The sequence below is a fragment of the Panthera tigris genome, chromosome F3 (assembly GCF_018350195.1).
Source record: "Panthera tigris isolate Pti1 chromosome F3, P.tigris_Pti1_mat1.1, whole genome shotgun sequence".
NCBI lineage: Eukaryota > Metazoa > Chordata > Mammalia > Carnivora > Felidae > Panthera > Panthera tigris.
The window spans coordinates 14,432,813-14,450,834 of record NC_056678.1 but is presented as its reverse complement, the minus strand read 5'-3'; the positions used below and the strand labels follow the sequence as shown (position 1 = coordinate 14,450,834).

Sequence of the window (18,022 nt, the reverse complement as noted above, 5' to 3'; positions counted from 1 at the left end):
AATTAAGCAGAGGTGATCAATTTCAGAAATACTTAGTAAATTAAGCTGTTTAAAACTCATCAGCAACCTTGGCAAGGGCAATGTCAGTGTACTGATGGGAATGGAAGACACATTTCATTCCTTATCCACAGCTGCAGAAATCACAGGAATTTTGAAGATGGTGATTAGGAGCTCCCAAATCTGGTTGCTTATTAGGAGTAACAGGACAACTTTAAAAAAATACTGATTATGCTGGCTTAATCCAGACCCACTGAGTCAGTCACCACGAGTCGAGCCCAGCATCCCTTATTTTAACAAGTCCCTTAAGTAAATCTTACAGAGATATCCACATACTTGCATTGGGAAATGCTAGGATGGACCAGTCTCTCAAGTATATTTAAACCTTGTAATTCAGATTTGATTCTTGGGTTCAGACAGCAAGAATTCAGATAGTAAAGGTTGTAAAGACAAGGAAGGAGCTAAGCCAATGGCTGAAGAGGGCAGAGGTTAAAATGGGAGAATCCTAAATAGATTTAGATCATTAAAAAAATGGATAGAGAAGTATAGATGAGAGAAGGGATAACTAAAAATCTAAGGCACATGAGATAAGAACATTAGTTTATCAAGCTAAGAGCATTAGTTCATCAAACACAATTTTATCTCATAAATATAAAATATAAATCTCTTGGGGTACCTGGCTGGCTTAGTCAATGGACTGTATGACTCTTGATTTCCAGGTTGTGAATTCAAGCCCTACACTGGGTGTAGAGATCACTTAAAAATAAAATCTTAAATATATATATACATATATATACATATATACATATATCCTATGTGTATGTATGTGTATATGTATATATGTATGCATATATGTATCCTATGTGTTTATATATATATATATATATATATATATGTATACACACACACACACACACACACACATACATATATATATATCTTACTAAAAGCTGTAATTTTCATTCCTAGTCCCAACCCATCTGAAGTTGGGCCAACAATTTAATCAGTGAAAACTCAATAGAAATTAGTACCTAAAACAGAATTGTTCACAATACTGTAGGGAATACCAATAAGGAGTTTGCAGTCAGCCTCAGAGACCAAAAACCAATGTAAATCAATCAGAAACCTTAAAGTGTCGAACAGCATGGAACCTCTAGAGTCATCAAGAGGTCAGAGAAGGCTGCAATCTGTGACCTCTCCCTCTGGCCCTATCTCAACTTATCAAATTCTTCCTCTCTAATGTGCATTTCAAACTCTACCTCTTTCATGAAATCTTTCCTGGACTCTCCAAAGAGATGAGATATTTCCTTTGAATCATCTAGAACACTCTAATTCTAAAGGCACCCAAATTCTGCCTAAACTTCCATCCCCAGTAAAAAACTGTTGCTATGTGATAGGCACTGTCCCAAATGCTTTACATGTATTAACTAATTTAATCTTCACAACTACTCTATGAGGTAGGCCCTACTATTACGCCATCATACAGATGAGGAAGCCAAGGCACCAAGAGGTGAAGTGATTTCCTAAGATGAAAGAGCTATTTAAATGGCAAAGCTAGGATGGGGATGCATGCGGCCCAGCTCCAGGAACTGAATGTTCTTTACCACAACACTTCAAAAGTTCTGGAGGACACTCTATGTTAGTCTACATCAGATTCTGTTGAGGGCAAATACTTTTTAATTGCCTTTTCATCCAAAGTAAGCTCTCAAATATGTGTTGATTGTTGGAATTCCTTTTGGTCACAAAAGATCATGTTCTGCCCAGCCATGCTTGTTCCTATGTAGTCAAAAATGACCACTTTACACACAGAAAAGATGAGAAAAGTGAGAGGAAAACACATTGCAGAGGAGTGGAAACAAAAGCCAGATAGGTAGAATGTTTTAAAAATCACATAGGTTTGAAAAGGTGAACGGTAACTGCAAGTTCTTGAGGACACTGATGTGAAAGTTGCATGTTGGAAAATTAATCTGACAGCAGCAATGTTAGCATGGGAAGGATGAATGAGAAACAGAGGAAAGGAGAGAGCAGGATACTTGAGTTCTCCAGGTACGAGGGCAGGACCTGGACTAGAATACGAACGTTCTGAATAAGGAAATTATAATATGTATTAGATTTAGGAAGACGATTTTAGAAATGAAAAAGACTAAGTGTAAATTTTTAAAATGGGTTTTTAGACCAGTACACCACTGGAAAAAGATGGATTTTTAAAGCAGATTTTAAAATCAAGCTGTTATTCCGTTTTTTTCAAAGAATAATACAATTTATTACTAAAACATTTTTATTCATAACTGCTTCTGTGAGAGATTCTAGTTTCTTTACATCTACAACTGATTTTTGAAGTCCTAGAAAGACTGGACCCAGGGAGGAAGTCTTAACCCTTTTATATGTCTGACACTTTTTATCTACTTAGAGATAATCTATCAAAAACATACATTTTTAAAGCCAGGCTACTCTCTGATACCCAGCAAGCCAAATCATAGACTTCAAGTTATAAAGAACCTTCAAAGTCCTTTTTCTCAACCTGTCTCCCATCTACACCATGCCAAGAAGCTAGTCAGTCTTTAATTCCCAGTCTCCATCCTTCTGGTAATGGAATACTTACTAGTTCACAAGGAACTCATTCCATTCTTCACTCTTCTGTTGAGCACTCTCTCTTATGTTTAAATCTGTCTGCCTGTAACTGTCACTCATCTGTTTGTGGCTTCTAGGGACATACAGAGTCAATCTAATCCCTCTCCAATTAACAGCTCCTCAAATATTTGGAGACAACATCGTGACACTACCAACTACTTTTTAACAAATGCCTCACATAAGAATCATTAGCCTGGTTACCCTAACAATAACAGCACAGTGCATATCAACCCTTGTAGTCTCCTGGGTCACCAAGTTTTTGAAGGAGCTCTCAATACGTACAGCCTCACATAGTTTCTGGCATAGAGGAGACTCTCAAAATAGGACTGTAAATGACTCAATGAATGAATAAACCCATCTGCAAATAGAATTTTCAAACATATTCTCTCTCAATGGGTTTTATCATCTACCTACAACCAAACAAATATATTAAACTCTCTCTGCCCTCAAAAATCAAATAAATGCCATATAAGGAAAATGTAAACCCAGAAATAATCTGGCAGGTATTCAGGTAAATGAAACATCTTGACAAAGCAGAAACCTTAATGAGGGAGACAATTTTTACTGTAAGTCCTTTAGAAATGTCTGAGTTTTTAACATATGTACCTATTCTGTTTTTCAATTGAAAGACAGTTAACAAAATAAAAATAATAAAATTATCTCTATTTTAAGTCACTTAGTGGAATAGTATGGTATAGTGTGAAACATGCCTTCTATAATAAAAGGATCTGTCCTATCACATATATAGAATCATCAAATAAATAAACTAGAAATAACATTAGATTTAATCTAGTCCAGAGGCATTCAACAATTTTGAATACAACCATAGTAAGAAATACATTTCATATTGCAGTGTGATATACATAACAAATATATAACTAATACAAAAGTTTCCAATAATGTACACTACTTACCATTACAACTCAGAATGTACTGATATTTTTTTTAAAGCTGCCACAACCCATTATATTGATATCCTGTCCTGCTAAGTCACACCCACAGTTTGAAAAACATGGATCTAGTGCAACATTCACCCTCAACCAATTTATTAACAAATCAGGTACACTTCAGCTTGGATAAGTGACATGTACAGAATCACATAGCTAATTCGGACAGCATTAAATGAAAATGACAAATAAAATGTACCTCTTGACTTCATGCAAGCTGCAAACAGTTGGGCAAACAGATAACGCAACCAATTGTACAGTAAGACCCCTGTGCAAGAAGTATGAACAAGGACCACCAAGGAGGGGCCTCTAAATCAGACAGGAAGAGCTGAGGAAGACCAGCAGGGTGATGGTTATATTGGACTAACGCCAGTTTGCATTGCCTTCCCCCATGATACCTCAGCTTACCTGAGGCAATCCTTTAACAAACATCCATCTCAAACTACATAACTCATGAATACTCCTAACTCCCTCAGCTGTTTTTTCTTCATCTCTCCCTACAATATAGTAGATACTCAACTAAGCAAGGCTTCCTCCTTCCCATTCCTGCTCTTGTTCTTGAAGCAAGAGACTCATGATCCTTCTACCATGTCCCTTCTTCACCAACTTGGAAAGAAATCCCTGGGGATATTATAATATTCATAGTAGGTAAATCAAATCAAGTACCCACTCCCCCCCCACAATTTCACATGATTTGTTAGAATTAGGTAAACAGATCATGTAAAATTTCTTAAATTGAATCTACCAAGAACTGCAGTCAATATTCAAAAAGTTATATTGATATTTCCAGATGAGAATGCAAAAATTTCACCACACAATGGTTACTGTCCAGGAAGTAGGATTCAGAATCATGAATGCTAGGATCCGTGAAAAAAGACTGTGGGCCTTTTCCCTTCTCTTAAATATATGAAAAGAATGAATCTCAGTTTTATTAACCAGAAAACAGACACACGGAGTTCTAAGCTTCCTCTAGGTAAGACACCCAAAGCTATTCTTACACAAATATTCTAAGGCACAGTTAAAGGTAACACAAAGATACTGTAATTCCAAATAAAACCAGGTAACTAGCTCAGAGCTGAAATTGGTGGTAAGTTGTAAGAATGCCAATCAGGTCAGAGTATGAGTTTTTCCACTGAAAATAGTCACTGGATAGTACTTCAACATTGACTACAAGAATTACAGTACTTCTCTAATGTCTAATAACACCAGACACAACTATTTTTCTGACTTAGCTCCTGATCTCTTGGCTGTAGAACTTTTCTGTTACTTGGGCTTAGCTTATGCTCTTGCTAAGTAGTCCTGTTTCTCCAGTTGGACTCCGCTGTTTTTCTCACCTCTACCCCTATCTTTGCCTAAATTTCACCTAATATTTCCAAAAGATAAAGATATACTAAGAATGGTTTATTCCATACCATAGAATCAAATATTTTCCTTAAATTTATTCTCTGGGAGAAGGAAGAAAAATTTCAGCAATATTCATTTTTAATTCTATTATCACAGTGTTATTAATTCTATTATGTTCATTATCTCTAGTATTACCACTTAAACTCTAGCATGTCACTTAACTTTTTTCCAGCTCAATCTTCCTCATTTCTAAATTGAAGTTAATAAAACAAGACTTTACTCTCTTTTCAGGGATATTGTAAGGATTAATAAAAGAATAAATGGAGAATTACTTTGGAAATCTTGGAAAAAAAGAGCATACAAACTGGATTTATGTTGTTTCATGCTGTTTAAAGAAAAGATATACTATGGTAATGCTAAATGTGGGCAATGCTTTCTCTAAAGAAGGCCCATATATACTCTAAGTCAGTATGATCTAAAAGTTAGTATTTTGATGCAGCTGTAATTTTCCAACATGCACAAAAAGGAGAATTTGCAAATATGCATCACTATCTATCATCTCTCCTAAATTTATTATTTATTGTACAATACAGTATTAGTTAAAATTATACATACCATACAACTTCTGTATAATTGTAAAATTATGTATTGTATTCAGAAAAATTCTAGTCCAAATTAAAGAGTTAGACTAACAGCCATTAAATGAGTTCTAGTACCAATTCCAATGTGGGGAGTGGGGGTTCCCAAACCAACAAGCATTGCTCTGGACACCAGCTGGGTGCCCTACAATTCAACTCAATTCTGACACCATATCCAGAGATAGCATCATATTCCACAGGTTGAAGGCTCACTCCCACAAGACTGCACCCCCACACTTCAGATGCCAATCTGAACCTCCTTGGGTTCAATTAATTTGCTAGAGTGGCCCACAGGACTCAGAGAAACATTTAACTTACGAGATTACCAGTTTGTTATAAAAGTATATAACTAAGGAACAACCAGATGGAAGAGATGCATAGGGCAAGCACCTCGTGCTTCCATGCCCTCTCCAGGCAATCTAGACTCCCTAAATCTCTACGTGTTCACCAACCCAAAAGTTCTCTGAACTTTGGGTTTTTATACAGGCTTCATTACATAGTCATGATTGATTAAATCATTGGCTGTTGGCAACTGATTTAACTTCAAGGCCTCTCTTCTCCCAAGAAGTTGGGGGATAGGACTAAAAACTCCAACCCTCTTACTGAAGGGTTAGTTCCACCAGCAACCAGCCCCCATCCTTAAATGCTTTCCAAAAGTCACCTCATTAACATAACAAGAAGCCTTTATTACTCTGAACACTTAGGAAATTCCAAGGGTTTTGTGAGCTGTAAGCCAAGAACCATGGATGAAGACCAAATAAATATGAGAAATATATTTTGGTCGTATGAACAACCAAATATATGCTTTTCTTATGAATCATAATATCACAGGCATCATTTATTGAATGCATATTATGAGCCACACACTATATACATTATCTTACTTAGAACCCACATGCACATTAAAAAAAAAAAATAAAGTCTGGGACACTTGGGTGGCTCAGTCAGTTAAGCGTCCGACTCTTTGTTTCAGCTCAGGTCACGATCTCACGGTTTGTGAGTTTGAGCCCCAAGTCGGGCTTCTCACTCACAGTGTGGAGCCTGCTTGAGATTCTCTCTCTCCCTTTCTCTCTCTGCCCCTCTCTCACTCGTGCATTTTCACATGTGCCTCTGTCTCAAAAATAAATTAACATAAATAAAGCCTGTATAATTATGTCTATGCTGCAAATGAGGAAATTAAGTCCCAGAGAGGTTCAACGCCTTGCTGAGGAGTCATGCTACTAACAATAGTCAGAGGTGGGACTGAAACACCAGTGAACAAAGCCTGCACTCTATCATTAGGATATGACAAGTCCTTTTCAAATATTGGCTTTTTGAGAATCTAAGAAAACAAGTATCATAAATAAAATGAGTCACCCATCAAATTACTTCTTTAAATGAATTTGTCCTTTTAATTCCAAGACACTGAAACAAAGAGGTCCTTCAGAAGCCCTACCCACTTCTAATAGGTATGTATGTGTTATTCATGGGTATATCATAATCTTGAAACAGTGGGAAATGAAAATGAGATGCTGTCACCAAGGAGCACTGACACACACTTGAAACTTCTAAAAACAGAGGACTTTCAGCAGAGATGCTAGAGAAAAACAAGATCTAAAACAGTCCTGTATCATTCACATAATTCATGGATTAAATATACCATCCTTTTCCTCAACAACTATCTTGCCTTTCTAATCAATTAACGTTAAGGATTTAACACTATATTGACGCTTGTTGAAATTAATTATTAAAGTAATTTCTACGCTATGGATGGGCCTTCCTCTAAGGATACAAAATACAAAAGGAGGAGGCAGAGTGAGTTAAGAGGGAGGCACTTTAGAACAAACAGTAAGAGGAGGAAAAGAAGATGATGAGCTGAACAGGGCTCCCAGTTCTGAACACCAAGTTCCAAACTCAACTCTGATTCTGTTTCCGACCTTGGGCAAATCTCTTGGTCTCTCTGTATCCTGATGTAGCTCCAGGAAGTTAGCAAAGAAATTAAGACAGAAGAAAGTTTCTTACAGAACCTTGTGGAATGCCTGCCCTTGCTACTGACAAAAGCAAAGCTAAGCTACCCATGACAAAAAATAATAAATCACCGATTTGGTATTCATAAACCCTCTAATTTGTTGGAACAGTATTTAACTCAAGAAAAGCAAATCATTTAGTGCTAACCCTCTTCCTTTATCCTCCCCCACTTCTAAACAATAAACAACACATTCCACTCTCAAGTTTGCCTTTAGAACATTTCCCTGACATTCTGTCTTCAATTTCCTTCACTACTTTAACTAAACACCATTTATTTATTTATTTATTTATTTACTTACTTACTTACTTACTTATTTATTTAGCTAGCTAGCTAGAGCAAGAGGGGCAGGGCGGCGGGGGGGGGGGGGGGGCGGGCAGAGGAGAAAGAGAAAGAAAGAGACAGAGAGAGAAAGAGACAGAGAGAGTGTGTGTGTCTGTCTCAAGCAGGATCCATGCTCAGCACAGAGCCAAATGTCGGGTTCCATCCCATGACCCTGGGATCATGACCTGAGCCAAAATCAAGAGCCCAATGCTCAACTGACTGAGCTACCTAGATGCCCCTAAATGCCTTATTCTTAAAATTCTTAAAAAAGAAAATAGAGGCACCTGGGTGGCTCAGTCAGTTAAGCATCTGACTTCAGCTCAGGTCATAATCAGGTTCATGATGAGTTTGAGCCCCGCATCAGGGGAGCTCCACTTCTCTTTCTCTGTCTCTCTGTCTCTGTCTCTCTCTGCCCCTCATGGGATTCTCTCTCTCTGCCCCTCACTCACTTGTGCCCTCTCTCAAAAAAAAAAAAAAAAAAAAAAGACAAGAAAAGAAAAAAGAAAGAAAGAAAAATAGAATTCCACTCCCTTCAGCATTAGTGCCTTGGAGGTCCTTATAAAGCAGTTGGTTGGCCTGATCCATCCCACTCTTACTTAGCCTTCACTGCATCCAGTTATATTTTTAATCTCCCCAACCTTTTTTCTTTCCTCCTACTCTTCTCTCAGGCCCTCTCCAATACACAGTATCTCTTTGGGATAAGGTGATAGTCTAAATTCAATGCTTTGTTGTCGAGCAGACACTGAGACATAGATAGCCACTCCCCACTTTGACATCGATACTTCAGTACATGCAGCCTTGAGTTAAAATGATACCAGCTGCCAAATGACACTGGAAACTCATATATTGTTTACTTTCCTCTTATATTCCAATTCAATTTCAGAAGTATGGATTTTCCAAGTTGTTTTCTTTTTCGTAAAAATAAACTGACATAGTATAAATTATTTTGTTCCAGTTTGCATTACACACAACTGCATTCATTTTACAAAGCCACTTGAAAGTTGAGATCTCATATCTTATGCTGTCAGTTCTCTTTTTATACATACATCAGCTTCTATGTATTCATACTCCCTTCTATATTTACCCACAATAGTTAGAACTCAATAAATACATGTTCATTGACTTCGTTTGATCATATTTCTCAAGAGTACCAATAGAAGTCATATCCAAGGCTTAATCTCAGGTTGGCCACTTACTAGCCATGTGACCCTCTGCAAATTACTGGTCTCTCTAATCCTGAGATTCCTCCCCTATTGACATGGAGATGTGAAGACAGGTAAGATAAAGAAAACATGCAAAGTACATAACAGTGTCCATGCTTGCAACACAGTAAGGCCTCCTTCTTCCTTCCACTTTATAAAAATGTGTTCAGTATTATGTTGCCCACTGGGATTTTAAGTTAATGCTGACAATGTGAGAAATTACAAAGCAGACTTAGAGGAAGGCAAAACTTTGGCCAAACAGAAAAAGAAATGGATTATTCTATACAGTACAGTAGTTCAGGGCTCTCTTGACTTGGCTCTGGTGGGAGAGAAAAAAAATCATCTGTTGTAGTCCCCTCAATGTTAAATAAATTATAGTAACAAGTAAAACATCATAATTTAACTCCACTTATTAGCCCTAACAAAAGGTAGTAAGAAAAACACCTAATATACTAAATGTATGTTCCATTGGTAGATAACCCAATAGCCTAATCTCTAGCTATTAAGTTTTCCATTCCTCCAAAGTTCTGGAAGGCTTTCTGCTCAACTTCATTCCTAAAGAAGTTAATCAAGTGCACTTAAAAAAAAATTTAATGTTTATTTATTATTTTTGAGAGAAAGAGAGAGAGACAGAGCGTGAGCAGGGGAGGGGCAGAGAGAAAGGAAGACACAGAATCTGAAGCAGGGTCCAGGTTCTGAGCTATCAGCACAGAGCTTGATGTGGGGCTCAAACTCACGAACTGTGAGATCACGACCTGAGCTGAAGTCAGACGCTTAACCAACTGAGCCACCCAGGTGCCCCCACAAGTGCATTTCTTAAGTAACTGTTAATGATAAGCAAATTTCAAAACAGAGATTTTCTATCCAGTCAAGTTTGTCTAGTTTTACTGCTTCTCTGATACTATTAATAAAAAAGAATTAAGTTGACTGTGGTAATTAAATCTTACCAACTGTGAATTTGTGATAAGCTAAAGTACATTATATATGTTAATTCAGCAGAAATACCTTCGTAATTTCAGGTTTTAGCAATTCATTGTTGGATGAAAAAAGTTCATGTGTCTGGAACTTTATTTAAATAGACTCTTGAGAACCATGAAGCTCAATTTTCAAACATTATCGCATTTTAATTGTTAGCACCCATTTACCTAATAACTTTAACACTTGGAAGCCATTTGTTGAAAAATATTCACTAATTCAGATGCTTTGATATTTAAAAAAATACTTTCGTCAGTACAAACCCATTTCTGAATTAAGTTTTACTAATATAAATGCTTCTGTGCCTAATCCCATTTGCAATTAGAGAAGTCTTACCCCCTCAATTTTTAACTACTCTCTTGAAATTAGTCAAAAGATTTAAAAATAGATTAGTGTTGATCTCACAACTCTTGATCTCCGAATCGTGAGTTCAAGCCCCATGTTGGGAGTGGAGCCTACTTAATTTTAAAAAATATATTTTAAAAAAGCTTTAATTTAATAATCAACATCCATCTTTAAAACATCACAACTAAATAAATATACATTTGACACTTCCACATTGAAACACACTCCCTCAACACAGTCACTTTTTAAAAAATCTTCTTTTAATCATTAATCAGAAAACCTATTCTATTTGTACAAAATTAAAAAAGTCTATTTACCACTCAGACTAGAATAAAATAATGTGGAATTCTCTGCCTATATAATTAGCATTGAAGAACTAAAATTTCCAACAAGTATATCATTAAAAAACATTTGCACATTAGCAACTAGTACAGTTTTCATTTAACACCTCCATAAACAACTTATATGCACTCTAAACACATACTTAAACAACCCAATTACATGCTAGAGCTCCCTGCAAGAATGTCTAATACAGTAAAGAAAAATACTTCCCCTTTAACTAATGTTGCTTCTTCCTAAGGAAGAATCTTCCGTGAAATGAGGCAAGGTAGACATAAATAAATATGATTAATACTATTAATATGGCAGCTTCTTACTTATTTAGGTGGTGCTTTTAAGCGTGATCGAAGAAAGAAGTTAAAAGTATTCATGAGAGGTTTGGTAAATCTAAATTCAGAGGGGGCAATACGACACAGAGGTTTTAGAGTATATGTATAGAGTCCAGATACCTCAGGTTGAATCCTAGCTCCACTGTTTTTATGTTAAATTAAATTAGCCATCAGCAAGTTACTCAAACTCTCTAAATCTCAATTTCCTCCTCTGTAAAATGGAACTCATAAGAGTACCTTCTTTTGTGAGGTTTTATAAGTATTAAATGAGATTATCCATTACAAGCCCTTAGAATAACACTAGACGCATAGCAAGCTCTCAGGATATGTTAACCACTATCATCGTCATCATCGTCTCACCGCACTGTAAAAAAGAAAAAAAAATGGATATGAAAGCAGTTGAGTAAATTCAATTCTTCCATACACAAACCAGACAAATGGGCAGACCCCACAACATTTAATGCACCCCTTTATTCACACCATGAGTCTCAGCTTCTACTCATTAGACCTTACATTGTCTCTCATCGCCAGCCTATATTTCATCTGAACAACCAAAAAGAACAATCTGGTTACTCACACTATATTACGTTAATATGTAAACTCATCACTTCAGGAAGAAAGTCACAAACAAGTAGTTCATTCATGACTCATTTTATTCATAACAATCTCAAACTTGTCACCCCAAAATTGGATTTTACAGCTACAGTTAAATGAAGTAAACACATTCACAACCAAAGTCATTCAGTGGTGTAAAAAAAAAAAAAAAAAAATCAACGTAAATAAATAGTCCACTAAACACAGATTGTTAAATACTGAGGAAAATGCATCATTATTTTGAAGAGAACAAGCTTAAATGATGAGTAAACAGAACTCACACAGGCAATGACCCCTTGTTTTATGATTACATTCAATAACTGCGCATACACCAGAGTCTTAAAATGAAAACAGATAACATATAAAAGAGGAACGTTTCATCCTTAAAGGATCTTATCTTTATTGCAAAATGTCTGGATAATAAAAAGATAAAAGGTTATAGTGGGGTATGAGTAGTTTTTTTTCTGTCTAGGACCAATCTCCTTCCAAAATTGAGAACTCCTTTTTCCCTAAGGTTGGTTTATAATTAGAAATTAGATTCCTCAATAATTCAATGACTGAAACCTTTATTAAAGTCAAATGACCTTTTTAATTAATTTTTTCCTAATATATAAGCTCTGCTAGGCAGGTGTCATCTCTACAGATAATAAAGCCTTTATATATTTATTAAATGAGATCTCCCTCTCTGTTCATCCTTTCCTTTGATTTGATATTCTAACAGCAATTAACTACTGGCACAACTTTAAAAAGTATAACAATACTAATGTATTCTGCTAAATGCTCTGATTTGTATACTTGTAATGTCCCTAATTTTTGCTCTATCATGAAAAATGTTTAAGCTAAAATATTTTACTCTCCCATGTCTCTTTTTTGGAATTCTCATTTTAAAAGAATACAGCTAGTAAAGGGAAGTGTGTCAGGATTTGAAACCTGGAGAATGGAATTGAGATACATGCATAAAACTGACATATTCAAAAGCTCTTGACGCAAACAGTGCATTTATGACACAGGCCCATCCCAGTAAATACGTGAAGGATGCATAAAAATATGGCCATTGCATTTGAATTACTTACAATTTTAATCTTTAAGTATTTGTTTAAAAATAAAAGTAGTTAAGTGACAAGGCACCATGTTAGATGTCCTGGAGCCTGAAAATTCAAAGTATACTGTCCTCAATCCTCACTGTCCCTATGGATACCACTATAAATTTAGTGACAATAAATCAAAAACAAAGTAAAACCCTTAAGTGTATGGCTGTTGTATGTGTATGTTTGAAATCACACTCATCCTTCACTTCACCATTAGTCTGAGATGACGTATGCAAAATGTTTCACCATGACTTTTCCCATCACTCAAAGTGATAAAACCGAAGTGAAATGATGAAGAGATTTACTCAATTGTCAGTAATTTTACTTTTTTGCTGGGGTCCTAAGCTTTCTAATTCACAGGAGGAAAAAAAGACGAGGACGAAGAGTATCATCAGACAGAGCATCGTCTGAGAGAAAAGACTATGCACTTTACAGATACTAACAATTCCCAAAGGAGATGTAGGAATATCGAAATTTTACCTATCACCAAACACTAACCAAAAAAAAAAAAAAAAAAGGTGCGGGGCGGGGAGGAACAGGAGCCTTCCGAATCTCAAAACAGTCGCCAGCCCCATACAAAGAGTAAAGTACCAGCTCAGGATTGTCCCCACTCCGGCCCACCGTCTCGCCGCTGTCCATTTCTACCTGCTTTACTACAGGAAACAGATTTCAGCTTTCGTAACGCTTTAAAATGGGCTTTTCTTGGCAAATGTCTGCACTCCTCAGGCGAGGCCGTTACGGTAACTTAATCCCCCACGCACTGCTCGCTGGAGGAAATGCTGATTCCCAATCCAAAAATTAATTCTCTAGCTTTTTCTGTGTTAAAAGAGCCACGAAGAAACCCGTAACTCTCATTTAGGCTCAGCATATTCTCTTGAAGACCCGCCGGACAGATGAGAGCTCAGGGAACGGAGGATGATGCTGGGGGGAGGGGGCACGCGGGGAGAGTGCGAGAAAGACGCTGGTCAATCCCGAGATGATGCAGGAATGACATGGCATCTGGGCAACACGAGTCCACGCTCACCCCCCTCCGAGAGTGTGCCTCGGTTTCTCTGACATAAGCCTGGCGCTGTGAATAGGTGCACACGCGAACACACCACCTTTTATTCTCCGACTCCCAGGGAGGAGAATGGTGGGGAAGCATGGCTGGGTAAAGCTTCACCACAACAAACGGTTTCTTTCTCCTCGCACCCCGCCTCCCCTGCTAGGAGCAGGGGACGACTGTCTCGAACAGTAGACAGCTGAGCGGAGAAGCGGGGCGCGAAGGACAGCATCTCCCGGGGAGTGGGGGGGGGGGGCGCGAGGCCGGGGTGGGGGGATAAAACCCCGAAGCCTCCCGGAGAGCCTCCCGGAGGCTGACAGGAAAAAGAGGGGGATGAGGGGCCGGGAAAACAGAGGAGACGCGGACTGGGAAGCTCCCGGGCGCGCTACGCATCCAGGCTGCCCGAGGCTTGGCGCGCCGGGCGGGGCGGGGAGGGGGGGGGGGGGAGTCGATCCCGGGCGGACCCCCTCCCCTGACTCCCCGGCCGGAGGACGCAGAGGAAATGGCTTTGTATCGCAGGATGAAAGGCAGACAGGAGGGCCACCGGGCGCGGGGGGGGGGGACGGAGGATGCCCGCAGCCGGGACGACCCCGCCCGCCCCGCGGACGCCGCGGCTCTGCCCTCCATTCCTCCTCAGCCCCGGGCCGGCCCTCGGGCTCCCCGCCGCCGGAGCACGCTCCAACGGCCGCGAGCGAGCGGGGTCGCCAGCCCCGCCCCCCGCGCCCCGCGCGCTCACCTGCCCACGAAGTTCTCGAGCACCGAGCTCTTGCCGGCGCTCTGGCCGCCCACCACGGCGATCTGCGGCAGCTCCAGCAGGCAGCTCTGTCCCAGCGCCGAGAAGGCGTCCTGCAGACGGTTCACTAGCGGGATCAGCTCCTCCATCTCCCGGTTCCCCATCCTGCCAGCGCCGCCGGCCGCCCGTTGGTCCCTGCTCTCCTCTGCGACCTGGCGGGGGGAGCCGGGGGCCGCGCCGCCCTAGCCGCCCCTGCCGCGCTGGGTTCTGTCAGCCGCTTCCAGCGCAGACGTCGGACCCCGCCGCCCGCCAGCCGCTCGGCTCCTGACAGCTAACGGCCCGCAGCGCGCCTGCGCGGGCGAGAGGGGGCGTGGCCTGTCTCGTCGGCCGCCCCCTCCGCGCCCCGCCTGGCTGTAATTTCGCCTGAGGGTTCCCGGCCGGACACCCCGGCCCCGCGCGCGCACGCACTGCCTCCCAGCTGCAGCCAGATGCCACGACCTCCGTCCTCTGCTACCAAGGCTCAGAGGCAAAGTTACAGCACTTGGCCAGGGAGTCAGCAGCAGCTACAAAGCCAAAGTCTAGTGGAAAGCCCTACCGATTACCACTCAGCCCTGTCACCAGCAGTAGTAGCAGCATCTCCGCCACCACCACCACTGCGCCGCCGCCACAGTCACTTCCCAAAAGCAGATCTCATATTCTCACGCCCTGCTCCAGAACCCAGCTCTTCTCAAGGGGGCCGGCCTGTGGAGTCTAAATTCTTCCATCTGACATCCATTTCAGGACCTGCGTAGTCTGACCCTACCTAATTATTCGACTCTAATGATTCCGTCTCCCAGCCCCGTCTAAACAAAGGTGGAGCCGGTCGTGCTTACCCCGTACCACTCCCCCTTTTCAATCTACCACACTCATTCTGTCCTTTGCGACTCCTCGTGCCATTTCTCCTACCCATCTGTCTCCTCATAGGGTCTATATAAGCATGTACTCTGCACATTTTCTGTTATATTTAGCAGACTGAGACGGGTCCTGTGCCGGCTGATGGAGACATGAAGATAAATGGTCGTGTTTTGCTCAGCCTCCTTAGACGGTTCCTCTTTACAAATAGGTATCGATGCTTTCCAGGATTTAATTCATGGGCCTTGTCTCACATTTTAAGGGCTACCTGAGGACTTTCCAATGGCTTTAACTCCACAAAATGACTAGTGACTACAAGAATCTAAATTGCTAACCCACCTCTCTCTCCTTTACTGTTGACTACTCCCACTGGTCCTGGACCTCATTACCTGAATGTCCACAAGTACCTCTGACTTAAATTCAAAACTGAGCTCATCTTTTCTAATTTCAGCATTTAATGCTATAAAGTTCCCTTGAAGCCTAGAAAGACTTGTATAAAAATGTCCAAATAACCAAAACACTAAGAACAGCCCAATCATCAATGAACAAGTATGATTTGGGCATACTTCTAAGCAACAAAAAGGAGTGAACATTCAATACAGCAATAACATAGTTGAATCTCAGATATAGTATGTTGAATGAAAGCCACTAAAGAGTACATATTGTATGCTTCCATTTATGTGAAGTTCTGGAATAGGCAAAATTATCTGTGTTGATAGAAATCAGAGCAGTGGTTGCCTCTGAGGTGTAAGGATTGACTGCAAGAGGCACCAGAGATCTTTGTAAGGTGATGGAAGTGTTCTATGTCTTGATTTGGATGCGAGTATGTATTCGTAGACTCATTGAACTAAACATTTAACATCCGTACATTTCAGCGTTGCCTGGGTGGCTCAGTCTGTTGGGCATCCAACTTCAGCTCAGGTCATGAGCTCCCGGTTTGTGAGTTGGAGCCCCACAATGGGTTGTGTGCCGACAGCGCAGAACCTGGAGCCAGCTTCAGGTTCTGTGTTTCTGTCTCTCTCTCCTTCAAAAATAGATAAACACTGGGGCGCCTGGGTGGCTCAGTCGGTTGAGTGGCCGACTTCGGCTCAGGTCATGATCTCGCAGTTGACGAGTTTGAGCCCCGCGTCGGGCTCTGTGCTGACAGCTCAGAGACTTGAGCCTGCTTCCGATTCTTTGTCTGCCTCTCCCCTGCTCATGCTCTTTCCCTGTCTCAAAAATAAAGACAAACATTAAAAAAAAATTTTTGATAAATAAACATTAAACAATATTTTTAAAAAGATTTGTGCATTTCACTGTAAATTATACCTCAAATTTTCTGAAAAGCAAAAGAGAAAGACAAAAATGAATGTATCATCCCCTCCACCAAAGCGTATCCCTAGTAGGATGTCTGCCTAACATGCCTTCTTCAGGAATCACCTTTCCATCTACCACATGGCTGTAGCCAGAATACTTATGAAGATACAAGGGCATGAAGAGCAACTAACTGTGCCCTCCAGTGTGCTCCCTATCTCAGCAAGAGGTCTGCCCAGTCCCAATCCAGAATCTGGAAATCATCCTCACTCCTTTTCATTCTCTCTCTCCTTCATCCCCTACATCAGGCTGAATCCCAAATTATGCCCATTCTACCTCCCTACAACCCATCTCATCCTCTTCATCTTTGCTGTCAGTGTCTCATTCATAACTATCATTTGTTGACCACTTTCTTCTATGCTTCCCATATATATATATGTAACCTGAACAGATTTTCATTACTGCACTTGACACATTGCATTGAATCTCTGATTTATATGTCTCTCTCTTCCACTATAAAGTGATAGCACAATAATGCCCCCTACCAACTATGTCCACATTTAAATCCCCAGAAACTGTGAATATGTTACCTGACATGACAAACAGAAATTTACAGATGTGATTAAACTAAGGGGACACCTGAATGGCTCAGTTACTTAACCATCTGACCTCGGCTCAGGTTATGATCTCTCAGTTCATGACTTTGAGCTCTGCACAGGGCTCTCTACTGTCAGCACAGAGCCTACTTGGGACCCTCTGTTCCCCTTTCTCTCTGCCCCTCCCCTGCGCACATACTCTCTCTCTCCCTCCCCAAAATAAATAAACAGTAAAAGCAAATTAAAAAAAAAAAAAAAAAAGCTAAGATCTGTGTGATAGGGAGATTATGCTGGATTGTCTGGATGGACCCAGACTGATCACAGGGATCCTAAAGAACAGACAGCCTTACCTAGCTATGTCAGAGGGATATGTGACTACACAAGAGTCATCACAGAGTTGCAACTTTGCTGGCTTTGAGACGGAGAAAGAGGGACCACAAGCCAAGCAACGTTGTCTGCATCTAGAAGCTGGAAAAGTCAAGGAAACAGACTCTCCCTGGAGCCTCCAAAAGGAACACAGCTTTGCTGACACCTTCATTTTAGCTCACTGAGACCTGTGTCAGACTTCTCTGACCTACAGAACTGTAAGATAATAAATTTCTGTTGTTTTAAACCACTAAGTTTGTGGTAATTCATTAGAGTGGCCATGGAAAATGAACACAACTAACCATAAGTTCCTTGAGGGCAAGACCCTTCTCTGTGACTCTCA

At 40.3% G+C, this 18,022-nt stretch overlaps 1 protein-coding gene across 19 annotated transcripts in view; it reads right to left on the bottom strand.

Moving 5' to 3' along the window:
• DNM3 (dynamin 3) overlaps positions 1 to 14,849 on the bottom strand; it is a 565,070-nt gene extending 550,221 nt beyond the window's left edge. For all 19 annotated transcript variants that reach the window (XR_006213789.1, XR_006213790.1, XM_042975642.1 and 16 more), the window contains exon 1: positions 14,537 to 14,849. Coding sequence is in view for 17 of the 19 variants with exons in the window: in XM_042975642.1 (XP_042831576.1) it covers positions 14,537 to 14,697 (161 nt within the window). In the remaining 2 variants the exon portion in view is untranslated. The remainder of the gene's footprint in view (positions 1 to 14,536) is intronic.
• Between the last annotated feature and the right edge of the window lie 3,173 nt (positions 14,850 to 18,022).